Source organism: Pogoniulus pusillus, chromosome 7, assembly GCF_015220805.1.
Source record: "Pogoniulus pusillus isolate bPogPus1 chromosome 7, bPogPus1.pri, whole genome shotgun sequence".
In the NCBI taxonomy this organism is placed as follows: domain Eukaryota; kingdom Metazoa; phylum Chordata; class Aves; order Piciformes; family Lybiidae; genus Pogoniulus; species Pogoniulus pusillus.
The window spans coordinates 1,186,261-1,214,242 of record NC_087270.1 but is presented as its reverse complement, the minus strand read 5'-3'; the positions used below and the strand labels follow the sequence as shown (position 1 = coordinate 1,214,242).

At 43.5% G+C, this 27,982-nt stretch overlaps 1 protein-coding gene across 6 annotated transcripts in view; it reads right to left on the bottom strand.

The window, feature by feature from the left end:
* CFAP61 (cilia and flagella associated protein 61) overlaps positions 1–27,982 on the bottom strand; it is a 164,788-nt gene that overhangs the window by 54,696 nt on the left and 82,110 nt on the right. For all 6 annotated transcript variants that reach the window (XM_064145703.1, XM_064145702.1, XM_064145705.1 and 3 more), the window contains 3 exons: positions 14,387–14,485; positions 9,481–9,649; positions 2,062–2,236 (listed from right to left, as the gene is read on the bottom strand). In XM_064145703.1, coding sequence (XP_064001773.1) covers positions 2,062–2,236; positions 9,481–9,649; positions 14,387–14,485 — 443 coding nt within the window. The remainder of the gene's footprint in view (positions 1–2,061; positions 2,237–9,480; positions 9,650–14,386; positions 14,486–27,982) is intronic.

Here is a 27,982-nt window from a genome sequence, read left to right as displayed (position 1 = left end):
CCAGGGAGGGTGGCAAGACACTGGCACAGATTGCCCAGGGAGGTTGTTGATTTTCCCTCCCTGGAGATGTTCAAGGCCAGGTTGGATGAGGCCTTGAGTGGGATGTGTCTCTGCCTACAGTGGGGGTTGGAACTGGATGATCTTTGAGGTCTCTTCCAACCTAAACCATCCTGATTCTGTAAGTCTGTTGTGCAGTGCTGCTGTTTATGGAAGGCAAAGCTAGGATCTGGAGAAATTCAGAGTTGAAAGGTCAGCACAAACATAAAACTTTGCTCATCCTAGTAGAGTGGTAGCATGGTCTGCAGAGAGCTGACAGACTTGCAGATCAGGTGCTGAGGTCCTCAGGAGCCTCGCCTCTGCAGCTTTGTGAGCCTCTTAACCTGTCTCCAAAAGTGGTGAGGGGCTCAGAAGTGCACTGATTTTTAGAAAGGGCAGGAACCTTGGATGCAGCTGTGATCAAGTCTGAGAGAATGTTTGTAAAAATAGGGCTGGAAAAAGAATCAGAGTGAGGAACGGCAGAAACAGAGATGGGTAGGTGAAGATAGACTTCCCCAGCTGGGAGCTCTTTAGCTTGTATCTCCAGAGGCAGCAGCAGAGGACTTGAAGTGGAAAGAGTAACAGAAGGGAATTGGCTCCATAGGCAGCCCACCCTCCAATGAATCACTCTGGACCCTCCTTGGAGGCTGGCAGTTTAGCTTGTAACTGAAGACAGGATAGCATCTAAGATCTTCAGCTTTACACTGCAACTAGTCAGCAGCATTAATAAAACTGTGATTAATACAATCCCAAAGCAGATGAGGAGCTGTAACCCTGCTGCTGGCCTGAAGAGTGATCCTCCTGGGTACCTCGGCCAGTGGCTAGCTGGCAGGCCACGTTTCTGCACAGGTATACCAGAGCGCATTCCAGGACTGGGCACTGCACCAATTTACATGGAAGACAAGTAGCAGCAACAAGGAAAATTAACCACTTCATCTGTCTGTACAAGTGCAGCTGTGCCCATCGGCTGGACATCATGCAAAGCTGTGTAAGCAGGGCCAGGTGTCAGCTGGGAACCAGGCAAGAGGCTGCTAAAGAGGCTCAATTTACATGCCAGGGCCAGGAAGCTGTTGGAGGAAAATGTGAGTGGAAACATTATGATGTTTCTTGTCTCTTGTCCTCATCACAGCAAGACTTGGAGGATGATAAAGAAACTTCCATTGAGAAATGCCATAAAGGTCCACCAAGAAGGGCACAGAACCTGTGGACCTGTGGACCACGTCAAATAACCACCCAGTTCTGTCATGTAATGAATTGTTATGTATGTAATGTTCTGTTATGCATTCTGTTATGAATAAGGCAGACAACCTGAACCTTTAGCAAAACTCCTGTCATTGCACTCAGCCAACAGGGACTTCCAACAAAGAGCTTTCCTGCTTTGAACTCTGCACACAGATGTTATATGAACTCATTTAGTGTTTGGTCTCTTTCTGTGTAGTTGAAACTTTAACTAGGAAGCCTGAATGACTCCAGATCTTTCCAGCAGCGTTAGACATTTAGAGAATGAAGCAATGAATATATGAACAATGCACAGGTGAACAGGATGAGGAAATACAGCTATGTGATTGCAGGGCTTAAAAAGAAAATACCTCTGTGTGAGTATCTGTGGCTGATGCAACCAAATACAAAGATGACAGAGAATGAAAGAAACCACTTCCAAATTCAGACCTGTTTTCCTTGTATTGTGCCTCAAACCTAGGTATTTTTCTACACAATAGAAAAAAACCCACATCCACTAATTAAATTATTATTTAATTGGCTAATTAATGACTTCATCCAGATTTGCATTAGGGACTTATTTTGTTTCATATAATAATTATAGATAATTAATCATTCTCAAGCCTCTCCCAGCTAAATACGCTGTGTATCAAAAATGACAACAAATTGTAGTTTAATATGGAAAACAAAGAAGAGCAGATGAAAGACTTTGTTAGACTTAATCAGCCATCAATTATACCATAGAATTAAGGAAACTATAAGCCTAGAAAACATTTCTGTAAGTGTATGTGTTGGGGAAACACTTACCTTCTGAGCTGACAACATTCTCCGTCAGCCATCGCAGTGCCTTTAAGCAATCCTGATCGTCATTAAGGGTAAAATGATTGGAAGGGACTTTCCCTGTGTACATCTGTGGCCACTTACTGAGGACTTCGCTGTTAGTTGGGAGTTTACTGATGTCTGCTCCCGTGGGAGACAGGACCTGGAAGAAATTAATCAATGAGTGGATGAATACACAGCATGTATCTTGGAGATCTGCTAAGTTTCAAACACAAAGTAAAGAAGAAAAAAGACACACAGGATTTGACTGTCTTCTCTCTTCCTACATTCTAACCCTTCCTAACATTCAGCAGTAGCAAAACCATCCATGGCCACAGAGAAAACAAATTCATGGTAGTCGGATCACACACACAGACACACAGATGTGTGTAAGTATTCCATGCTTCTTAACCTGCAGTGCCAGAACAACTAAGTCGCAACTCAGGCAAAGCACCAGTGAAAGAGAGTCCACTACCAGCTGCAGAAATACATCAATACACAGCTGAAGGATCCCTACAGTAACTTCAATAATATAGACCTTTCAGTGACTTCTGAAACTTTCTGCAGCAAGATTGCCTCCGTGTCTTATCAGCAAAAAACCAACCTTCTGAAATAAGAATTTGTCCCAGAGAAGGGGACTAAAACCTGACAGACTGCTAGCATACTGAAGTGTTAATCGCACAATGCTGCCTTACAGTGACAAGCTCAATCTCAGTGATACTGAGGAAAAAAAAGGGAATCTCATCTATGACTTCTACAGCACCAGTGATAGTCATCCTGAACAATGTTCTCACTGTCAGTTGGGCCAACTGAAAGACTATCTGGTTGTATAAAGACAAGCATGACATCAAAAGATCTTACTTACCCAGTGAGTAAATCCTCTTAATCATAATGAATAATGTTTTACTAGGCATTAATCTGACTGCTTACCAAATAGAGGGCAACTTACAGAAAGGAAAACTACAGCTCTGTGTAATAAAGCAGAAGCCAGACGTTAAAAATTATTCCTTCTTATTTTTGTAGAACTTCAGAGTGAGAATAAACGGCATTAGATTTTCTTCTGTAAGTCTTCCCTTGCTTATTTAATCATTCATTCTTCTCCAGCATACTTACTTCCCATAATGTATGTAGCAAGTCAGAGTTAAATGTTTGTCCCAGTTTTTCAGAGTTCCACCCCCCATGGCTTTTAGGGTGGTTTTCAGCAAACCATTGTAGCGCTCAATCTTCCCTGAAGCTGGTGCATAGTAGGGTATGTGATAGATCCATTCAATGCCATGCTCTTTGGCCCAGTTTTTCACAAGATTGTTCTTGAAATGAGTGCCATTGTCTGACTCGATTCTCTCTGGAGTTCCATGTCTCCACATGATCTGTCTCTCCAAACCAACAATGGTGTTAGGTGCAGTAGCATGTGGAACTGAATAGGTTTCCAACCATCCAGTGCTGGCCTCTACCATCGTCAGCACATACTGCTTGCCAGAACGAGATCGAGGTAAAGTGATGTAGTCAATCTGCCAGGCTTCTCCATACTTGTACTTTGACCATCTCTCACCATACCATAAGGGCTTGATTCACTTAGCCTGCTTAATAGCAGCACAAGTGTCACAGTCATAGATGACTTGGGTGATAGCGTCCATGGACAAGTCAATTGACCTATCACGAGCCCATCGGTATGTTCCATCTCTGCCTTGATGTCCAGATGAGTCATGGGCCCACCGAGCTAAGAACAGCTCACCTCGGTGTTTCCAATCAAGGTCAATGTCAAGATCAGAGTTGGTATCAACTTGAGCAATCTTAGCAGCTTGGTCTGCCTGCTGCTTGTGTTGGTGTTCCTCAGTGTCTCTGCTCTTAGGCATGTGTGTGTCTGCGTGCCGCACCTTCACTGGAGTTCTCTCCAGCCGTGCATCAATGTCCTGCCATAGATCAGCACACCAAATAGGCTTTCCTTTCCTCTGCCAACCATGCTTCTTCCAGTCCTTCAGCCAACCCCACAGAGCATTGGCTACCATCCATGAGTCAGTGTAGAGGTAAAGGATAGGCCAATTTTAATGGTCAGCCACATCAAGAGCAAGTTGGACAGCTTTTACCTCAGCGAACTGACTGGATTCCACTTCTCCATCTCTCACATTGGTAACTCTCCTGGTAGGACTCCAGACTGCTGACTTCCATCTTTGCTAGTTCCCAACAAGACAACAGGAACCATCTGTGAACAAAGCATAGTTCTTCTCCTGATCAGAGAGATCACCATAGGGAGGAGCTTCCTCAGCACGAGTTATTTTCTCCTCTGGAGGTTTGGTACAGTCTGTGCCTTCTGGCCAGTTGGTAATCACCTCCACCAGACCAGGTCGATCAAGATTACCCATTCGTGCTCATTGGGTTATCAAAGCCATCCATTTAGACCAGGTTGCATCTGTGGCATGATGTGGTGATGAACCTTTGCCTTTGAACATCCAGTTAAGAACTGGCAGTCTAGGAGCTAAAAGCAATTGTGACTCAGTTCCAATCACTTCAGAAGCTGCTTTCACTCCCTCATAGGCTGCTAGTATCTCTTTCTCTGTTGCAGTGTAATTTGTCTCTGAACCTCTCTAGCTATGACCCGAGAAACCAAGTGGACAACCACATGTCTCATTTGGAGCTCTCTGCCAAGGACTCCAAGTTGGACATTGTCACTGGCAGTTGTGTACAGAATGTTTTTAATGCCTGGACCAGATCGCACAGGTCCCAAGCCCACTGCATGGACTACTTCTCACTTGATCTGATCAAAGGCTGCTTGTTGTTCAGGTCCCCACTCAAAATTGTTCCTCTTACGAGTCACATCATGCAGAGGTTTGACAGTTTGACTGAATCCAGGAATGTGTAGTCTCCAAAATCCCACTGCACCCAAGAAAGAGAGAGTGTCCTTCTTATGGGTGGGAACTGCCATGGTGGAGACTTTGTTGATCACATCCTGAGGAACGTAACGGCGACCATCCTGCCACTGCACTCCCAGAAACTGAATTTCTCTGGCAGGTCCTTTGACCTTGTCTCTCTTAATGGCAAAACCTGCTTGCAGCAGAATGTCAATGATTTTGTTACCTTTCTCAAAGACTTCCTCAGCAGTTTGGCCCCACACAATGATGTCGTCTATGTACTGGATGTGCTCTGGAGCTTTACCTTTCTCCAGTGCATTGTGGATGACTGAGTGACAGATGGTTGAGCTGTGCTTCCACCCCTGAGCCAAACAGTTGAACTGGTACTGGATTCCTCTCCAGGTGAATGCAAACTGAGGCCTGCACTCCTTTGCTATGGGAATAGAGAAGAAAGCATTAGCAATGTCTATGGTTGCATACCATTTAGCCTCCTTCGATTCCAGCTCGTACTGGAGTTCTAGCACGTCCGGCACAGCTGCACTCATGGGTGGAGTCACCTCGTTGAGGGCACGAAAATCAACTGTCAGTCTCCAATTGCCATTAGGTTTACGCACAGGCCAGATGGGACTGTTGAAAGGTGAATGAGCTTTCTCGATGACAGCCTGACTCTCCAGTTGACGAATCAGCTGATGAATGGGCAACAAAGAGTCACGGTTAGTTCTGTACTGCCTGTGGTGCACAGTTTGAGTTGCAGTTGGCAGCTCCAGATCCTCTATGTCATGATGTCCCACAACTGCAGATTCATCTGACAGTTCAGGTCTAATGGACAACTTCAATTTACCATCCTCAATCTCTACAGATGCTATTCCAAAAGCCCATCTGTGACCCTTAGGATCTTTGAAACAACCTTGCCTCAAAAAGTCAATTCCCAGAATGCAAGGCGCATCAGGACCAGTTACAATAGTATGTGTCTTCCACTCTTTACCAGTTAAACTTATCTCAGCCTGTATCTTAGTTAACTCTTGAGATCCACCAGTGATTGCAGAAATAGTGATAGACTCTGTCCCTTTGCCATTTGATCGCAGTACAGTACACTGAGCACCTGTGTCAGCTAAAGCCCTGTATTTCCGAACTCTTGAACTGCCAGGCCACCTAATGAATACATTCCAATGGATTCGATTCTCTTCACTATCCCTTTCCTCCTCCTGGCTGGAGGCAGGGCACCCCTAATGCTGAACATGGCATGTGAGGTGTACACAATGATTGGTGTTGTGAGAGAAACTGCAATTGTTGGAATGATTGCAGTTGCTCTCGGGAGCTGCAGAAGTGACAGCTACTTTCCTGGCATTGCTGCCTCTGTTTCTGCCACTCTGCAGTTCCCTGAGTCTCTTTGAAAGAGCTGCAGTAGTTTTACCATCCCATTTGTTCATGTTCTCACCATACTGGTCACGCAGAAGTATCCACAGTGATGAACGCGATTGATGAAGTCATGCAGATGATGCAGGGATGGTATCCTTTACCAAATTGGAAATGGAGGCTTTAAGATCCTACTTCTGTTCTCTCATGCTGTTCGTGATGCCATTCTCAATGCCCTCTTTCAGCTCTGCAGCTAGAGTTTTTATGTCAGAGACTATGGCAGAATGTGACAAGCTGTCCTCTACCTGCCTGAGCTGGTCAGTGAATTTACCCACAGTGAACGGCTTTCCATTATCACTCCTTGACAGAAACCTGCTAGCCAAGATGTTAGCATAGGATGAAGGAGCAAGCTTGATAAGCTTCTTCATGAGACCTGTTCCAAGAGGAATGTCATCAGGCTCATGTGTGCCATGATCTCCATAAAGCACTTCCTTCACAGCAAACTCCTTCAGAAGCTTAATTCCCTGCTCAATGGTGTTCCACTTCTTGGCCACCCATGGCAGATCATCTTGGGAAGGATATCTCATAGCCACAGTCAATAGAAGGCGTGTCCACAAGCTAACCTTACCAAGAGGACTTGCCAGGTATTTGTCCAATCCACTGTCCTTGGTGAATGGTCCCAGCTGCTTGGCAGACTTGTCTCCTACCTGCAGGGCATTAGCACCAATGCTACGGCATCTCACCAGCCAGCTCAGGAACTGCTCTCCTGATTCCCTTGAGTATTCCTTTCTAACTTCCCTGACCTCTCTGAGGGGATCGTTGGAGTCCTGGATGTCATCCTTCTCCTCTTCCTCTTCTTGTTCTGGTTGTCCCTGGCCTAGAAACAGAAATTTCCTAAGAGCACTCTTAAACTCATCAGAACCTTCCTCTTTCTTGGCAGCCAACCTCACAGTGCTCCTCTCGTCAGAGTACTGAGATCTAAGCATGTTGGCCAAATATTGCAGACTATATGTCTCCTCTTCCTCCTCTTGCTCACCAGAGGTCCCCTCTCCTGAATCCTCTTTTGAATCACTCTTTGTCAAGTGCTGTATCTCAGCTCGGGCTTTGGCAGCAGCCAAGATGGCCTGCGCAGAGACAGACTTTGACAAGTCTGCTGGTGGGTTTGAATCATTGGGGATCTGGCCTGAGGGCTGTGAGTTTAAATCTGCCTTAGGGCTAGGGATTTTTGCTGCCTGAGGATTTATTTAGTTGGATTAGTTGAAGTAACATCTGAAGTTTGAGTAGTTATTTGTGTTTCTGGGCTTTTTGCCATGTTATTGTTATTGGCTGGGACATTGGCCGCTTTCCCAGAATCTAGGGGAGGAGGTGTACTGATGGCCCCCCCTTGCTCTCCCCCCAAGCTAACATTGTTTAGATTTGGACTCCTGCTTATCTCACTCTGTTTATTGTTTGTCTGGGAAACTCTCCTTTTCTTTTGGCTTCTTAAAGGCATCACACCCAAATTTCTCTTACATAATGCCAAAATTAATATGAAATAAAAAATTGTAAGACCTAAGATCACTCACAAAAGAAACACCACATTCTCACATGAATAAAATTCAGAGCAAGGGTTAGGTGCCTGGGTCATAAGCAAAATTACCCTCATTAAAGCTGTGGACAAAGCAGAAGAAGAAACATTTCCTGTAATGTTACTGGTAAAAGACTCAGCGATGTTAAATCCTACATAGCCAAGGATGAAATCTTCACAACTCCAGAAAATTGATGTCATTTTTGATTTTTATCTTCTTCAAAATTAGATTAAATAACAAGTAACCAATTTGTGCCTTAACCCAATTATAATCAAGAAAGTAGAATATAGGCCACACAATAGCCCCCCCTACGTAAAATAGCTTCATTAGCTTCATTCTGCTTCCCGAGTTAATTAACAATCATTCAAAATTAATTTGCCCCACGATGGGTGCCAAAATAAGAGATGTGGTGGTTTAGATGTTACCTGTCCCGTCCCCCCTTCCCCCCCCCCCCCCCACTTTGGAAGTCACCCAGACTAGACTCAGCTGGCTCTGGAAATTTGAATGAAGCTTTTATATTTACAGCTAGCACAACATACAAGCAGATAGTTACAGTAGATACAGTTATGTACAGAGATAAACAAGGTAGAAGGTAATACAGAAACACAACTCCCCTCCCAGAAACCTGAGTCCCCAGGAGGGGCTCTCAACCACCCTTCCACCTTCTCCTACTCCCCTACTTTACTGCAGACATTGCCTTGTGCCCCAAGGAAGAATGGAGGGGTGGACAGGGGGGTTAGAGGCAAAGTCGATTAATCAGAGAGACGGAGGGTGAGGTTAGAAAAATGCAGCCCAGCGCTCAGGCAAAGAGCAACTCCCTATCTGTGTTCAGATTCTTGCTCTTATACATCTCAGCAAGCCTGTGAGTGGAGTAGACATCACCCTTGTTTCTCTTTCACAGCCTGTGATCTAATCCTTCTCACCAAAACATTCTGGCGAGCTTCAAACTAGCACAAAGTCAAACTGCATTGACTTGCTGTTCCTTTCCAAACCCAGTCAGGAAGGCAAAATCACTGCAGGCATCAGGGCTACACAAAAGACAAACACTTGGTTTACAGAGCTTGAAGGCCACATGGTGATACATAAGAACAGATTAATCTTGCCAGGGATGCCTGAGTTGAAGTTGAGCCTGAAGGGCTGGAGGTGGGCTTCAATTCACATGTAACTGAAGGTCTGCTTCAATCTCTCTGGAAACACAAGAAGTGCTACAATAACATACAGCAAGCACCACAGAGGTGCCTAAGCATGGTCATCATGTGAGAGGAGTAACTACTTTGATAAGGAATTCTCTCCATTGCCCAAACTAGGTCAAATGGTGCTAGATCAGCTGGAGTTCAGTCTCTTGTGGCTGGGGCCACATGTCAGTTGGGCCTATCTTCCACAGGTTTAATGGTCATGGTAGCAAAAATACTGCAGCTTTGTTTGAATTTGATACTTAGCAGTGACTTTGTTAGTAGAAACCTTTGCAAAACCTCTCAGCTCCTCCAAATCCTGCAATCAGCTACACAGGACAGCTGCAAACTTTCTGGTTATATGCTTGCTAAGGACAACTCTAACTGCTGTCCCTATCACAGAAATACTGGTCCCTGTAAGAACTGAATATATTATTCTGTCTTTCACTCTCCACGTGACCTTACCTGGTATTTCTGCCCTGTGCAGAGAACAAGGTAGTCGTATGGCACCTTTTTCTCCTCGGACACCACCACGTATTTGGCATTGCGATTGATGCTAGTCATTTTACCAACCACGACGTTAACCCAGGAACAAAGTGACATCTGTGCATAGTCTTCATCATTAAAACAGTGGCTGTGAAGAAAGAATATCTGTAAGTGACATTTCGGCAGCTGACAGCAGGCATTAATTAGACATTTGGTGGGTTAGCCCAAGGCCCCCAGTGGTTCGAGCCCATTCCCTTGCTGTGAGTTTATGGCAGTCTGTAAGAGGAGATCAGTCATTATGAAATGCTCAGTTACAAACTGACAACTCACTGCTAAACCCAAACAATCCCTGCCAGTGCTGGGCCACACAGCCACATCACTTAAAAACAAAGTCAGAAACACATGCTTCACTCTGCCTTTGCTTTGCAGGCTGATGTGAGGAGGAGAGTTTCATGCCTACCAAGAAAATATTTCAACAGTTTAATTCCTCTTCCTATAGAAAATTCCCTTATTAAGCTTTTTTTCACTTTTACTTTATTTGGTACTCAACTTCACCAGCAGTGCCTATGGTGAGACATAAATGCAATGAAGGCACCACTTGCTTTTCTTTACCCAGTAACAGCACAAGGAATAACAGATTTACAATCTAGAACACAAGAAGTTCCACTTCCACATGAGGAGAAATTTCTCTACTGTGGAGGTGATGAAGCACTAAAACAGGCTGCCCAGAGAGGTTGTGGAATCTCCTATTCTGGAGACTTCCAAAGCCAACCTGCATGTGTTCCTATGTGACCTGCCCTAGGTGATCCTGCTCTGGCAGGGAAGTTGGTCTCAATGATCTCTGGAGGTCAATTCCAACCAGTAACATTGTATGATTCAATTTCTGCCATCCAGTGTTGCAGTCTATTTTCAGAATAAAGTATCCTATGTACCCCTATGCAGGATGAAAGTGTCAGAGATCCAAAGGCTGCTATTTAAAGAGCCACGTTTGACACAAAATATGAATGGAACAAAACCTCTTTTAATGCCTCAGCAATAAGATTGAAAAACATTTCCAAAGTTCTTTTGTGAATCAGAATATGGCTCCCACCCTATCCAACTCAGCAAAAGCCAGGATACTTATTTATTATTGCATTTGTACTACCCTCTCTGTTTAACAGACTTTTGGCAAGACAAGGGCCTCAATATGAGCCAGCAGTGTGCTCTTACAGCCCAGAAAGCCAACCAGCGCCTGGGCTGCATTGAAAGAAGTATGGCCAGCAGGTCGAGGGAGCTGACCCTTCCCCTCTACTCTGCACTGGTGAGACCTCACCTGAAATATTGCATCCAGTTCTGGAGCCCTTGTTACATGAGAGATATGAATATGCTGGAATGTGTCCACAGAAGGGCCACAAGGATGATCAGAGGGCTTGTGGTGGTTTAGGTGTTCCCCACTCCCCCACACTTTGGAAATCACCCAGACTAGACTCAGTCAGCTCTGGAAATATGAATGCAGCTTATATTTACAGCTAGCACAATATACAAGCAGATAGTTACAGTGTATACAGTTATAGACAGAAATAGACAAGGTAAAAGGTAATACAGAAACACAACTCCCCTCCCAGAGACCTGAGTCCCCAGGAGGGGCTCCCAACCACCCCTCCACCTTCTCCCACCCCTCTCTACCTTACCCCAGACGTTGCCTTGTGCCCCAAGGAAGAACGGAGGGTCAGACAGTGGGGTTAGGAAGCAAAGTGGGTTAATCAGAGAGACCGAAGGTGAGGTTAGAGAGAAAAATGTAGCCCAGAGCTCAGGCAAAGAGCGACTGCTTTATCTATGTTTTTACTCTTGTTCTTACACATCTCTGGAAGCCTATGAGTGAAGTAGACATCATCATTTGTTTCTCTTTTACAGCCTGTGACCTAATCCTTCTCACTAAAACATTCTAGATAGCTTCAAACTAGCACAGGGCTTGAGCACCTCAGCTATGAGAAGAGACTGAGAGAGTTGGGGTTGTTCAGTCTGGAGAGGAGAAGGCTCCAAGGTAACCTTATTGTGGCCTTTCAGTATCTTAAGGGGGCTACAAGAAAGCTGGGGAGGGACTTTTTAGGATGTCAGGTAGTGCTAGGACTGGGGGAAATGGAACAAAGCTAGAAATGGGTAGATTCAGACCGGATGTTAGGAAGAAGTTCTTCAGCGTGAGAGTGGTGAGACTGTGGAACGTGTTGCCCAAGGGAACTGGTGGAAGCCTCATCCCTGGAAGTGTTTAAGGCCAGGCTGGATGAGGCTCTAGACATCCTGATCTAGTGTGAGATGTTCCTGCCATGGCAAAGTGGTTGGAACTAGCTGACCCTTGTGATCCCTTCCAACCCTGACTGATTCTATGATTCTATGATTTCTGCAGATAAAATGTTTCCACGTAGCTGTACAATAGATACATCATTATTGAACGTGTGAAGAGCAGAGAGAACATCTTCTGCAAGGTCTGTTGCGACTCCTGAACACCACTGGATCTTGCAACAGTCTGCTATCAAAACACAAAACACACTGCTGCCCATTCTGCAAATACATCTAGGCTCTACTCTACACCTTCCTGAGGCTGAGAAGCTGCCAAAATTCTGTTAAATTAGGGTTTTTCAGTACAATGCTACATGTCAATTGTTGTCATTGAGCTCCCCACATTGTCATACAAGATGCCACAGAGGCAAATAAACCAGCTTACATGAGCTGAAGAATTTTAGGACTGATTAGGCTTTCTGAGATGCTCTGCATCCTCTGTACTCACAAATACCAGAGGCAAATAAATACAAGAAGATACCCACTGAGAGTTCCGAACTGTAACCACGCAGGAATCTATAAATAAAACAGACACCAAGGACAGAGGAGGGTTTTCAAAAGCACCTTTTTAATTGAGGTGCCTAGCTCCCAGGAGACTGACACTCCAAACTCACAGGGATGCTTTAAAAAAACAATACCCTGCAGAGTTCAATTTTCACCCTTAATCTGCTTTCAAATTTTAAGGGCTAATTCTGGTGAGGCAGCTATGAACTGCAACTTTCTGCCAGGAAAGCTGCTTTGTTATTGTAACTTTTTTACAGTATACTTTGGGAAAAGAGCACCTGCTTTTGTGTAAGCATGCAGTTCCCTCCTTTGCTAGCCTTGTATTTAAATGCACCCTTTTCCACATGAAAAAGTGAATTTAGGTAGCTATTTATACAGAAAAAAATCTTGACAGGGCAAAATTTCAAATGAGAAGGTGGTTTGAAACATGTTTGCATCACACTGTTTTCATCTCTTCAAAGAGGTTTCATGTTTCAGGTTCAGCAAGCAGACAGTGACTTGTTTTGTCCTATAGTGCACTGTCACATGCCAAGTGTGCTGGTTGGAAGCAAGCTGGAACGTTTTGGTGAGAAAAACTAGATCATAGGCTGTGAAAAAAACCACCAAAAAACGGTGATGTCTGCTTTCCCTCAGAGCCTTGCTGAAGAAGAATGTAAACATTGGATAACATTTTCGCCACTTTTTGTGGCACTTTCTGGCTGGGCTCTGGCTGAGCTGCATCTCCCTAACCTCTCCTGCCACTCACCCTTGCTTCTTAACCTCTTGGCTGAACCTCTTTTCTTCCTTAGGGCTGGGGTAAGGTTGAGAGGGGCAGGGGGAAGGTGCAGGGGTGGTTGAGAGCCCCTCCTGGGGACTCAGGTTTCTGGGAGGGGAGTTGTGTTTCTGTATTCCCTTTTACCTTGTCTATTTCTGTCTATAACTGTATATGCTGTAAATAGCTGCTTGTACATTGTGCTAGCTGTAAATAAACAGCTTCATTTATATTTCCAGAGCTGGCTGAGTCTAGTGGGGTGCTTCTAAAGTGTGGGGGTCGGGGTACATCCAAACCACCACACCAAGTAAAAGTTCTGTTAGAAAAATAACATGCAGGTTTCAAAGAGTCACATGCTAAATCCAAAGAAGTTAGGCTAAATTCATTCCCCAACTATTCATAGTTCTGTTGGCACTGGTCAACCTGGAGAAAAGGCGGCTCCAAGGAGACCTTATAATGGTCTTCCAGTACCTGAAGGGGGCCTACAAGAAAGCTAGAGAGGTACTTTTTACAAGGGCTTGTAGTGACAGGATGAGAGGGAACGGATTAAAGCTGGAGGATGGCAGATTTACTCTTGGAATTAGATGATCTTCAAGGTCTCTTCCAACCCAGACCATTCAATGAATCTGTGAATCTATGAATTTAATCCTATGTCCAGAACAATCCTGTCTACAGTGAGATTTTCTAGTCACTACTGCAAGGACAAAAATCAAACAAATAGACTACATTTAAGTGAGAATTATCTACTGTGCATTTTAATTAGGCAAGATTTTATCCTCCTAACTGGAAGGTATTTTCTGTATCAGCAAACAACTAATGTTACTGGACATATCATAGCTATCTTTCACACTTCCCTTCAGCTATCTGGCACCAGAGCCATTGCTCTGCCAGCTCAGGAATCAGGACTTGGCTGGGACTGGAGACAGACTTCCACAGCCCACTGCAAATATCAAATTTTAAATGTTCTTTTGTTCATCATAATTTGGAACAAAACTCGTGGAAGTTAAAATCTCACAACTATTTTAAAAGCAAACGAACATATTTTGTACTTTCTCTTTAACCTGAAGCTCTGAAAAACAAAGAAGTCTTGGAAAACAGAGGCAGTGCCCCGGTGCAAAGCAACAGATTGCTGTGCTGTTGCTTTAGCAACATTTCATTCAACTCATCTTGCAGCTGAATGCATGTTGTACAGACAGACTGGATTATTTTGAAGCTATCTGCCCATGTATCTAACTGAAATTTAGGACAACTTCACAAAGAATTATGAATTGTTTCCCTTTGAAGCTCTGGAAGCATTCAGATATTAGATCAAACCTGTTAATTAAAAATCTTCTCTGCTTGGAGCCAAGTGGGTTTTTTCCTGGAAGGCCATGAATTGAAATCAAGGTCAGATTGTTGAACTTCAGATGTGGACTGTGGAAAGAAGAACAAAATGTCACAGTTCATCCAGTGTAAGCTTACTGAGGCTCTGCTTGGTACCAGCACAATGCGAGCTCATTTCAACTTATGGTTCCACACTGTGGTCACAGCTCAGCTTTCCAGTGCAGTACTGGGACTTTCCAGCTGTAAAGCATTGCCTCAGTCCTGACTGAGATGTTTAGACTTCATCTGTCCCTAAGCTCACCTCTTGTGACCACAAAAGACACTGAAAGCCCACCAAACCTTTGCTCAAACACTTGCTCATACCTCATCTGTAAGGTGCAGAAAAGAATTCCTGACAGCTGGTTAATTCATCTGCTTCCTGTAACAGCTCTGCTGAACTTAAGAGGACAAATCAAAGGAACAGCACACACAAATTCCAAGTTCAGAAGGATACTGAAAGTAATTCCTTTACCCAAGTCAGGTACCAAGTGTTCTGTCACTTGCTGAGACACGTGTCTTTGAACACAGAAAGAAGAGCGCTTCCCACTGCACTTTCTTCTGCCAGAGTGCTGGGGGAAAACAAGACTGACAGTATGTTGAACTAAATGTGATGTGACATTTAAAAACAAATAAATATTATGAGTGATTAAGCTTTCTAATCTTCCAGGCTTTCTGTGAGTTAAGCGTGGATTGATGCAAATGGTAGGCAGGAATCAGAATGTTTTTTATCAACGGCTGTTAATTTGGTATTCATACGTTTAAAAAATATATGCAAACAAAGTTAAAGGTCAGTCTTAAACCAAGGAATTTCAAGGTTATGGCTGCCCCTCTCAAAATGCATATTAATAGTTTAATTCTGGATTATGGATTATCTATGGCAAATCTCCATGTATACTCAGGCTGAGTGTAATGTAATAAATAACCTTAATGTAACAGAGGGCATATATTTATACAGATTATGGGCCTGATTCTCCTTTGAATTAAGGTCACTCTGCAGAGGTGGCTGTAAATAGAATTTGCTCTTCATTTGTGGCCACATTAAGCCAGCTGAGTGACACAAAGTGGTCTCTTCATGTAGATGAAAGCCCTACAGGCTAACCTGAATTTAGAGTGTACAGACTGCCATATGCACTCATGGAGCACTTCTAGTGGGGGGTAAATGTGGACAATTCCAATAACTTTATGCACCTGATTAGTGTGAGACTCCGTAGCACTTAGTTTGCATAAGTAAAATTGCTACAAGAACACATAAACAACCTAGACATTCTCCTATCCTGCCTGCCCTCATTGCAACCAAGTTCCTTTTCAGCTTGGATCTGAAATCATCTCTGCATGTGCTGTATGGCCTCTTGCTAGTTTAAATCACATTAACAAAGTTTAGGATGAAAGTGCTGCAAGCAAGCATCAAAAAAAAAAAAAACACAGAAAGAAGGTACTAGGCAACATTAATATGCTTCTTGTGCATGACTGCACTATGATGCATTTTATTGATCTGGACACATACTATTTTCTCCTGCAGATGCTCTACTTTTATTCAGCCCACATGCATCCATCCAGGATTTCCACAGTCATATGGTATTTGTTCGGTTCTTCCCCATTGAGTGTGAGGCTTCAATTCAGACCTTTCACTCAGCACGATTTACTAACTAATGATTTACTTCTACCTCAGTGCTCCCATGGCATTCCCATATGCCCCAAACATTAATTCATGTTTCCCATTCATTAATCTTGGAAGCATCAAAATGTTGATTAGCATCTCCTTAGAATACTGTGATGGAACGAGTCGTATCTTTGATTCCCATTTTACATCAAGAAAAAAAAACCAACCCACCAAGGCACAAAGAGAACTGGGTTAATGCTATCAGAAAGGCACACTGCTGTTGGAGGCAGAACTGGAGAGACCCCAAGGCTGCTACCTGACGCTGCCCAATGGCTCAGAGAATTGGGCATGCTGCCCTCATGGAGCCTCAGAGCTCTGAGCACAAGTTCATCCAAACAGTGGGCACTTTTTCAAGTTGAGAGGCAAAATTCTGCTTCAGCTGAGAACCAGCATTTGTTAAATGTTTAAGATCAGGGTGGCATCTGTGAAAATTGCCAGAATCTTCAGGTAATTTTAAAAAATCCCTAGTACCTTGTATTATAGAAGGTTAATTTCAGACCTGTAGCTGGTATGCCTAACCTCAGGATGTTAAATATATAGAGAGGGAATTAAATACAAGTCTGAGAACTACAGGCAAGCTGTTGGTGCTCAGTTACCATGAGGCACTGGCAAGCAGGGTTACAAGCAGACAACATGTCTGGGTGTTTTGATCAGTGACTGTTGTGCACATTATCACACTGTATCATCCTTCCCTTCCCTCTATGCAGCATTATTACTTCTAGGCTAACAAAAAAGATGGTTTGTTTATTTATTATGGCTTTTGCCTCCTCACTGCTGCTTAAAAGCTCTTAATAACAGAAGACCAACAAAAGCAGTGAGAAACAGAAACTGCATGTTGGGAGAGTGAATGTCTTATATGCTTTTGATATATATAACAATATCTAACATGAAGTGGGTTAAAATAATTTGGTGAAAAAGTGTCCAAGTTAAGTGCCTGGACCAACACAACATTAAACAAGTGCACCTGCATTTCAGAAGCAAATAATTCCAGTGGGGGTTCATGTTGCTGTGGATACAAAGGGAAGAACATCTCAAAGATACTGCTAAAGCAGGGAGGGATTAGAGTATCAAGGGAAATAAGTAAAAGGTATTGGGTTGCATTGCACAGTTCTGGAGGGCAGCTACAAAAAATAACAAAACCACAGCACTCTAAACACCTCAAAACAAACAAACAAACAAACAAATAATAGTAGCAAATTTTCTGAGAGCAAAATCAGTGGAACAAACCAAGAAGTCTCAGCGTATTATTTGTGCACATTTTGGCACAAATCTGCTGGAATATTTCTCACAAGTTTTTTCTAGATTTCTTTCAGCTTAATGTCTTGGGTGGGCTTTTTTTTTAGCTTGTGAGCAGGGTATAATGATGGAGGCTTAGGTGGTAGAAACTGTCTGAACAAACAATTTAATTAATTGCTTTCATGGAACCTCTCATTATCACAAATAATAAGTCTCATTATCACAAATAATAAGTCAAGTTACTTTTGTTACCAAAAAGAAAAAAAAAGAAGTGCTGTGTTCTCCATGAACTGAAGTATTTCAACCTATATGAAGATTTTATTCCTTGGTCATTTATAGAAAGTAAAATATCAAGAGTGACAGGAGAGAATGCTTTATCTGGCTGCCAAAACTGGTAGCAATGTACACTTGTCTCCTGGACCACAATCTTTAAACAGTAACTTTAATACCTGGAATAACATCACAAAGTAAAGTTCTAATTTATCCTCTGCCACAGCAGAGCACTTGGGAAAACTGCAGCTCCAGAGTGTTCCAAAATTGGCTGTAAATAGTCTGTTTGCAGCACAAGAAACTTAGTTGTGATAAATTTTTACATTAATAAAACTTCAAAGTCAGAGAAATCTAAGTCCTGTAACGACAACAACAAACAGTCTTGAGATTTTTGTGGGGATGGAGACCAGAATGAGAGAGATAAAATGACACAAGAGAGAATGAGACAATGATATAAAAGAGCCCCAGCAGGCTCCTGGTGTTTAAGGCTCAGAAACACAAAATGCCCAAGTATTAGTTTCACTGTACATGGCAGATAGCTCTCTTATTCCCAAATAACATAACTGTGTCCAAAGTAAGACTGACCCAAACACTGCAAGAACAAAGTAACTGGGATGTGACTTGGAGAACAGACTTAGGAAACGATTTTCTAACAAACTTTTCCAGCTCCACACGAAACTACAAAGAGAAATGCTCAGCAAAATGAAGGTTGTTGATATCAAAGGAAAACAGAAAATCTCACTCGTTTCTATTTTCACTAAAGGATAAATTCCGTGCTCAGCACTATAGACTTTAAGCAATAAGTAATGTGTTGTCATATTGCTTTTGTTCACTTGGACAAATCCCACTGCTTTCACTGGTAAAGCTGCAAAAAACCCTTCAGCATTTCTCTCCTTCCTCCCACCCTCTAGGCAGCTATGTTTGACTCAGAGAAGGAAGAATTAACACAAAATCCAATATGAGGATATGTGAAGACACAGCAAAACTCTGCCCTGTTATGTGATGTCATTCCTCAAGGCTCTGCAACTGATCCTACAGTGCTTGGTTACCAAGCTTCGGGTAGATGGAGGCAGCAACAGAAGCAGCAGAAAGGATTTATTGTTTGTATCAACAATTACCAAAAGCTCTGTTCTGGAGAACCTTATGTAAGTGCGTCAATTACAGCCCTGCGAACGAGATTGCAGCTTAATTGCTGACCAACAGATGTCCATCTAGAAGTTATCCATCTTTTATTAGGAGTAAACAAAGATAAACCAATTCTCCATTGGCTCAACCTCAGGAAAAAGTGTTAAGATTGTGAATGAAGTTGCTCTGAGTAAAGAAGGGATACCTAGAGAGTATTTACTGGGACACTTCTCAATGGAAGGGTCAAGAAAGGGAGTTTTCACCTATTGCTTTGTCCTCTAAAATGCATCCATGATGACTCCCCCTGTCAAGACCATCAAGAACACCCACTAAAATATAAAGATAAGGGAATCTGATTTCCAGTAGCTCACATTTCATTTGATTACTGCTTTTGACACTTCAGGACAGCAAAGTTGGGTACAAGGTTGGGAGAATTCCCATCTTTTTCCACCCAAAACACAACAATTTCCATTCCAAGATGGGCCACAACATTGAAAAGGATGCTGAATTTCCACAACCTCAGAAAACACTCCTCTAAATTGTTCAGAGCAGAGATTAAGAGGAAACTGCTTGGTTCTGATTTTGATTTTCTTTTTTAAACAATTAAAAATTTAACTTCTTTAAAACCAAAATATCTGCTTTAATTTTGTTTTGTTCCATTTTAAATGACACCTCAGCAAAATATTTTATCACATCCCAGTTACATTCTCCCTTCAAAAACTTACATTTTGATGAGACAGTGCTTTTTAGTAAAGCCCTGGTTTCTTTGTTTTTCAGAAACTTCCTACCAGGTTTACTGGTCATTAATTTTATCAGATCACAGAACATACGTGGTTGGAAGAGATCATCCAGTCCAACCCTTGACCCAGCACTGTGTTCCAAATGAGAGCAACTTTACATCTGGCTTTACATCACCTACCAGCCTTGATTTCTTCCAGACATCTCTTTTCCCAGTCTCTTCTTTTGAACTCCCTGCCATATCATAACTCATCTTTCTGATACAGCCCAGTCATCCTTCTGTCAGGATGGCTTCTAAGCACCTCTCATTTCCCAGCAACTGTCTTTGCTTTCCTCACCTATGTCAACTGTCTCTCCCAGTTCTTTTTTGCACAACTCTTCTCCAGTGATTGTGTCTCTTTACTGTAATCTAGCTGAGTCTTTTTTCCTTTGTTAGACTAATTCTTTTCCACACTTTGCTTCTCAACCCATCCTGACCTTTGTAATTTTGCCACTCAGCTCTGCTCTGTCCCTTAACCACCCCTCATTACACTTTCTCCTCAGCAGTCTCTGACTGCATCATGTCAGTGCTTGCAGGGTGATGCAGCAGGCTGTGAAGATGTGTTATCAATATACAGATGCTGGAGAAGAGCATTTGAGAGCAAGCTTCTAGCACAGCTTAACACTAAGCCTTAAGGACTTGCTTATTAATATATTTGCCCACTTACTCCTTCAGTGTAATTTCACTTCAGACTTGAACATGAGCAGCCTCAACACTGTGCCAAGAAACACCATGAGCATAAATTCTTGTGGCAAAGCACAAACCAAATCATGACTCATCTGAGAACCCAGATGCAGATTTCTTAGTAGACTCTTTCAAAAACTATAGTAAGTCCCTGACCATCCATGCCTGTCCTAGGATCTATAGACCTTATAACTACATTTCAGTATCTGAAGGGAACCTACAGGAAGACTGGAGAAGGACTGTTTAGAAGGGCTTGGAGTGACAGAATGAGGGGCAGTGGTTTGAAACTAGAGCAGGGGACAGTTAGGTTGGACATCAGGAGGAAGTTCTTCACAATTAGAGTAGTGAAATACCAGAATAGGTTGCCTAGAGGTGTGGTTAAGGCCCCATTCCTGGAGACATTCAAGATCAGGCTTTATGTGTCCCTGGGCAGCCTGATGTGGTTGGAGGTGTCCCTGCTGACTGCATGAGGGTTGGACAAGATGAGCTTTGAGGGTCCCTTCCAACCTGAAGCAATTTGTGAATCTAGCTTATCAAAACCACTGTGGTAAAGTCCTTACTGTATAAATTGTTACCTGACATAAAATCTAAAGAGCTCTCTCTTTTCTTGGCCCATCCAATATACACAGCTCGATCAGATACTTCCACATGATGATGTGGGAACATCTACAGCCACAACGTTTACAAGATTAGCACTACCATGCCAGTTGGTTTAGAACATGACCAACCCAAAGTGCATCCAACCACTGCTTTTGTAAGAGCATTTCCCTACTAAAATTTCAATTTCCATTCCATAAATGTATCACCATTTCATCTTGTTCAAAGTATAAAAGAGAGCCATTATTTTTGAGACAGAAAATGAGGGATATCTGATGATGGCCTTGCTAGATACAGTCTCAAGCTGTTTAAATCTAATCATCTGGTAGATTCCACATCACACTTGAGAGACATCAACACCATTTTTCACAAATAAAGATACCATAAATTGGGGAATAAAGAGACAGCATGGTTGAAATTTTGCTGGTTTGTCTGCTCCTCTGTGTATGTTTGAGTGAATAACACAAAGTGTAAATTCCAGTCCATTAAAGACATCCTATTAATATTATTTGCCAGTCACCCATGTTAAAACAAAGGGGTACTTATGGCTGTCTAATTCCCAGAGCCAAATTTTCCCTATTTCTGCAGAAGAGATTACATTTGGACTCTGTGATATTGCCTGGCACAGATCTGGCAATGCTGCCTTCTCAGAGACAAACACCCATGCACCCTAGAAATGCTCAGATGTCAAATATGGACTCCCCTTGCATTTGAAGGGAGTGCTTGCTTAGTGCCACAGATCATCATTCTTCTTCTGACAGCAAGAACACACAGAAAGAGAAGACACTCATAAAAGTTGTATGTTGTGAAGCACCACCCCAGTGCCATGTGTCTTGACAGAAAGCTGGCAGCCCAGGAAAGACATGGAAGAGCTGCCTGGGCCAAATTTCCTGCTCCCAAACATCTGCATGTGGCAGCTGCAGATCTGGGCCTTGCAGCACCTCCAGCTCTGGCAGCCTGGTGAGCACAGCTGCCACGCTGATATTGCAGCCCTTGGCGCAAAAACGCCCCTGGAGTGCAGCACCAGAGAGCCGTGGAACCTTTCTCTTCTCTGGGACACCATTTGAGACTTCTCCAACAGTTCCTGCTCCAACCACCTATTTCTGCAGCTCACAAGAAACTGAAATGATGAGCAGAGGGCTGGAGCACCTCTGCTATGAGAAGAGACTGAGGGAGTTGGGGCTGTTCAGTCTGGAGAGGAGAAGGCTCCAAGGTAACCTCATTGTGGCCTTTCAGTATCCTAAGGGGGCTACAAGAAAGCTGGGGAGGGACTTTTTAGGATGTCAGGCAGTGATAGGATTGGGGGGAATGGAACAAAGCTAGAAATGGGTAGATTCAGAATGGATGTTAGGAAGAAGTTCTTCAGCGTGAGGATAGTGAGACCCTGGAGTGGGTTTCCCAGGGAGCTGGTGGAAGCCTCGTCCCTGGAGGTGCTTCAGGCCAAGCTGGATGAGGCTCTAGACATCCTGATCTAGTGTGAGGTGTCCCTGCCCATGGCAGGGGGGTTGGAACTAGTTGATCCTTGTGGTACCTTCCAACTCTGACTGATTCTATGATTCTATGAAGTTGTGCCTGATTAATGCAGAGATGTTGCTGGCCACCACACTCCAAGGGAGTGTCTTACAGTCCAGTGCAGTGTGGTAACGTGGGTATTGGGAGATGTGATGGTTTGGGTGTTATCTGCCCCCCCACACTTTGGAAATCACCCAAACTAGACTCAGCTGGCTCTGGAAATTGAATGAAGCTTATTATTCACAGCTTAGCAGAATATACAAGCAGATATTTACAGTATATACATTTATATCTAAAAATATGCAAGGTAAAAGGTAATACAAAACACAACTTCCCTCCCAGAAACCTAAGTCCCCAGGAGGGGCTCTCAACCACCCCTTCACCTTCCCCCTACCCCTCTCAACCTTACCCCAGTCCCAAGGAAGAATGGAGGTTCGGCCAGGGGGCTAGGAAGCAAAGTGGATTAGTCAGAGAAACTGAGGGTGAGGTTAGAGAGAGAGATGCAGCTCGGAGCTCCCCAGCAGGAGTAGTGCCTTATCAATGTTTTGATTCTTCTTCTTGTATCTCTCAGCAAGCCTATGAGTGAAGTAGACATCACCATTTTTTTTCCTTTCACAGCCTGTGATCTAGTTCTTTCCACCAAAACATTCTAGCTAGTTTCAAGCTAGCACAGGAGATACCCAGCTACAACACTGTGGAGCTCCAACCAACTTTATCCATCTGCACTAGGAGTTTGGGGAATCCAGGTTACATCATACACAGCAGCGACTCACCATCTCACAACAAAACACCTCATTGTACAAACTCCCAGCTCTCATTTCAGTGACATTGACTGCTGGAGCACATCCAGAGAAGAGCAACAAAGCTGATGAAGGTTCTAGAGAAGAAGTTGTATGAGAAGTGGCTGAGGGAACTGGGGTTATGTAGTCTGGAGAAGAGGAGGCTGAGGGGAGACCCTCATTGCTCTCTACAGCTCCCTGAAAGGAGGTTGGAGTGAAGCGGTAGTCAGACTCTTATCTCAAGCACCAGGTAATAGAACAAGAGGAAATGGTCTGGAATTGTGCCAGGGGAGATTTAGGTTGGAGATTAGGAAAAAATTCTTTATGGGATTCTTTATTGGAACAGGCTGCCTAGGGAGGTGGTGGAGTCACTATACCTGGAGGGCGGTGAGAAATGCATGGGGATGTGGTTGTGGTAGTGTTAGGTTGATGCTTGGATTTGATGATCTTAGGGGTCTTTTCCAACCAAAACAATTCTACAATTCTGTGAATGTAAAATGCACTCAGACTTGCCTTCAACAGTAAGCTCTCTTTGTCACACCCCTTCCTCTGCCCCGCAGGGTACATGCATACGTACATATGAACAGGAATCAAATATGTGCTCATCACTTGAGGAAAGGATCACAACTTAACCAGCCAACTAATTTTTCTCCACTGCATTAGTCCAAGGAGCTTAATATGCTTCAAAACCAGCCAACAGGCAGTTTATAGGTTGATCTGAAGAATGTAGTAGTTACACTTCCACAAAGCTCTGAGAAACAAGCTTCAAACAAAAGAAAATAAATATGAAGAGAAGAAAAGATACATCTATGGAAATGATCAGAGGGCTGGAGCAGCTCTGTTATGAGGACAGGCTATAGGATTTGGAGCTCTTTATAGAATCATAGAATCAATCAGGTTGGAAGAGACCTCCAAGATCATCCAGTCCAGCCTATCACTCAGCCCTGTCCAATCAACTAGACCATGGCACTAAGTGTCTCATCCAGTCTTTTCTTGAACATCTCCAGGAGCAGTGAGAAAAGACCAGATGAGGAGAAGGCTTTGAGGAGACCTTGTGGTAGCCTTCCATTATCTGAAGGGGGCCTACAGGAAGGCTGAGGAGGGACTATTTACAAGGTCTTGTAATGATAGGATGAAGAGGAATGGGTTTAAACTGGCAGAGGGGAGACTGAAACTGGATGTTAGGAAAGGGTTCTTTTCAGTGAAGGTGGTGAGACACTGGCACAGGTTGCCCAGGGAGTCTGTGGATGCTCCCTCTCTGGAGATGTTTAAGGCCAGGTTGGATGAGGCCTTGAGTGACCTGTTTAGTGGGAGGTGTCCCTGCCTATGGCGGGGGTGTGGAACTAGAAGATCTTTGAAGTCCCTTCCAACCTAAACCATTCTATGATTCCATATCCTCCATTGCTTTAGCAGAGAAGTGGAAAACCTAAATGCAATGTTTGCCCTTGGATTCCTTGTTTGCTCTGAGCTGCACTGCTGAAGCATCCAGGCTAATGTTACATTTAGTCAGTAGGAGAGGTATAAAAAGTACAAAACACCACTCTGTAAAAATTTTTCTGACTCACTTCCAGTTTAAAACAGGCCTTTCATAGAAAACTGCCATTTCCACAATAAGCTTTAACAAAAAGTTCTGAATATTAACATAAAAATAGAAGCAAAAGGAATGTGACACACTCGACATCTGAGAGAACACTTTGGGCTCAGATGTCTGTGTGTGTTTAAAGAGCAAATCCTCAAAGATGAAATAATCTAATCTGAAACTCAAAACTGCCTTCAAGGCCAGAATATAGCTTTAAACCAACCACATATTGGTGCTAATTGAGTATTAATTTTTGGCAGAGGCATGTCAAATGTCTGTTAGAAAGCCTGATCCTGATCCAGATCCTCTCCCCCCCACTTTATGTCTGGTATCAGTCAATGACAATGCTCATTGTGATCCTGGCTGCGCAACAAGACAAGATATGACCCGTCTGATTTATCTCTGTCATGACTCAATCTCTGCTCACCACAAACCATGGAAGGCAACAATGTCAGGAGGACATGGGCCTGGTGACACTGAACACATGGCTGACTACAACATTGTTCTGGGTTTGCCTTGGTATGAAAATAAAAACCCCCACCAGACAAAGGGAAGCACGTGTATATCAATTCATGTGGCAAAGACAGATAGGAGAAAACAATGAAGATCACCGAACCATTCATTACATGTTAGCTCTGTGATCAGCAAGTAAGCACTAACTATTTAATTAGTCAACTAATTAGTGACAGGCAACATGGAAGGCTTCAGATGTTCACAGACAAATGCAAAGATAAAAAGCCTAATTAAGCAGCAAGCATTATGCTAACTACTGCCAAACAGGACAGATGTGCAGGATATTGTATAACACTGTGCTGCCAGATAACGGCAGTCGTAGCGCTTCTGTCAGCAACTGCATTTAAAAACCCTGCCCACTTTGAAGCTAACCTCAGATACCTTTAGCTCACAAAGGAGAAACCATCCTGCAGACAAAAACTCACAGATTTTCTTAGATTCCAGACAAAATCTCACTGATTTTCTGTCTTGGATTCCAGATAAAATCCCAAAGATTTACTAGCTTAGATTCCAGACAAAACCTCAAATATTTAGTATCTTAGATGCTAATTTAACCTGGGGTGGGGGGGGGGGGGGGGGAGGGAAGTTCAGGGCCTTGACAAAAAGACATTTTAATTTGTTGTTTCAAGCCCTCCGGTGGAGAGGGAAACATATTTCCCAACCTCTTCATGCAAAAATCTTGTGATCTTAGCTAGCTTTTTCTGTTGTTGCTATATCATGCATCGTTTCCAACGGCCTTTGAGAATAAGTCATTGTTTACACCAGTGGTTGGATTAAGGAGGTTTTGGAAATCGTGGATTAAAAAGGGTTTTCCCTATAATCAGAAGACAATAACGCTTTCCACAGCTATATGCAAAGAAGTGGATAAAAAGCTAATTGGTTCACTACCCTGGAACCAATGACAAGATACTGCTGTGAGGGAGCTCTCTGCGTTCTTGCAGACAAACTTCAATCACCTGCTGCCAGGGAGCAGTGGTGAACATGCTGTTGCCTCAGAACAAACTGAACAGGCTCTCTGTGTGTTAATTGTATGTTCTTCTGGCCTAATGCTGCTTCCATCACCATCATTTTGAAGTTTTCAAAGAAAACAAAAAGAAACAAGTCCAACCCTGTCATCCTGGTAAACTGGGGCGTAGCAGTGAGGTTATTTTTCAATGTGAAAAATAAAAATGTTGGGGAGTTATCAGGATACAGATTTAGGGGAACATCAGTTGAAGTGCAACTCAGTATCCCCAACCCTAGCTGCTCACAGGCTTTCAGACAAATTATTTAACTGCAGTTGGTACTTCTTTTGCTGAACCTCACCTCCAAGAGCTGGTATTTGCAGAACTCTGAATTCATTACTCCTTGTCCCATATTTATAGGTACTGGATATTCTGTATTCACTTAAACAGATTTTACACTTGCAAATCACTCTCAGATACCATTTTCATTGGGTGCTGGCAATCTAGATATTTATAAAACAGCATTTTAATGTATAAATTCAGTATATGCATAACAAACCAGCTCTGTAATTTATCAATTCTGTATGTGCATAACAAAATAGCTTTTTAAGTTCGTTATATTCACAACAAAATAGCTTTGTAATTTATCCATTCAGTATATGCCTAACAAAGCAGCTTTTCAGTTCTTAAGCTCAGTATATGCATAAATTGATCTCAGTGTGAATGGCAAAAAAGAGCAACTTTTAAAAACCTTCCTCTAGTCTTAAATCAGATCCTTTTAAAGGGTCTTCATTCATGGTAACTTGTTCATGTTTAGCACTGCGAGTGTAAGTGGGAGCACACAAGTATTTACCAGACCAACATCTGAACCTCTTTTCCTTGTGTTTCTGTCCCCCCAGCACCAAGACCAAGCCACTCAAGGGAAACTAAAAATAAGCAAACCCGCATTTCAGATTAACCTTCCTCTGCAGTGTCTTTAACTCGATTCAATGGGCGCTGAAAGGGCTTTCTCCCCGCACCCTGCAACAAAGGGGAGGCAGGAGCGGCAGCCAGCGCCGCCGGCTCGCAGGGCAGAGAACAATAGCGGCTGCGGCTCGCGGCAGGGCCGAGCCGCCTCTCCCAAGCGGCTGCTCAGACCCTGCTGCTCCGCCAGGACCGGACCGCTTGGAGCTCGCTCTCTTTTAACAAACGGTCTGATGCTACTGCAGTGTAGCTAAGCCTTGTCTTAGCGCCGGAGAGTCACCTAAGTCCTGGCTGTGTCCGGGGGGAAGCAGATAATTACACTGCCCAGGAGGAGCCTGCTGCAGGAACCGTGGGAATCACAATTCCTTCCCCGCGCCATGCTCCTGCAGGGACGTTAATTACTGCAGCAGTTTATGATGCTGCTCCCTCTCTCCCTCCTTCCACAGCCTCTCAGCTCTGCTGCCACCGCTCCTGGCGTACGGGACAGCTGAGGCCAAGGCACAGCCTCCAGAGCTGCCTTTTTACCTGTACCCACTGCTGGCACGGGAAGAGAAGAGAAGAGAAGCCGAGCTCTCTCTGTGTTACTATCACTGCTGTCACCTGTTTCCCCACTCAAAAACTCAGATTTATTTGTCTTCAGCTTTGGGCCCCTCAGTACAAGAGAGATATCAGGCTGTTAGAGCAAGTGCAGAGGAAGGCAAAGAAGCTAAGGAAGGGCCTCTAGAATGAATCTTATGAGGAGCAGCTGAAGGAGCTGGAGCTGGTTAGTCTGAGGAGGAGGCTGAGGGGAGACCTCATTGCTGCCTACAGCTGCCTGAAAGGAGGCTGTGGAGAGGTTGGTGCTGGTCTCTTCTCACAGGTAAAGTGATAGAACAAGAGGGAGCGGCCTCGAGCTGTGGCTGGTTAAG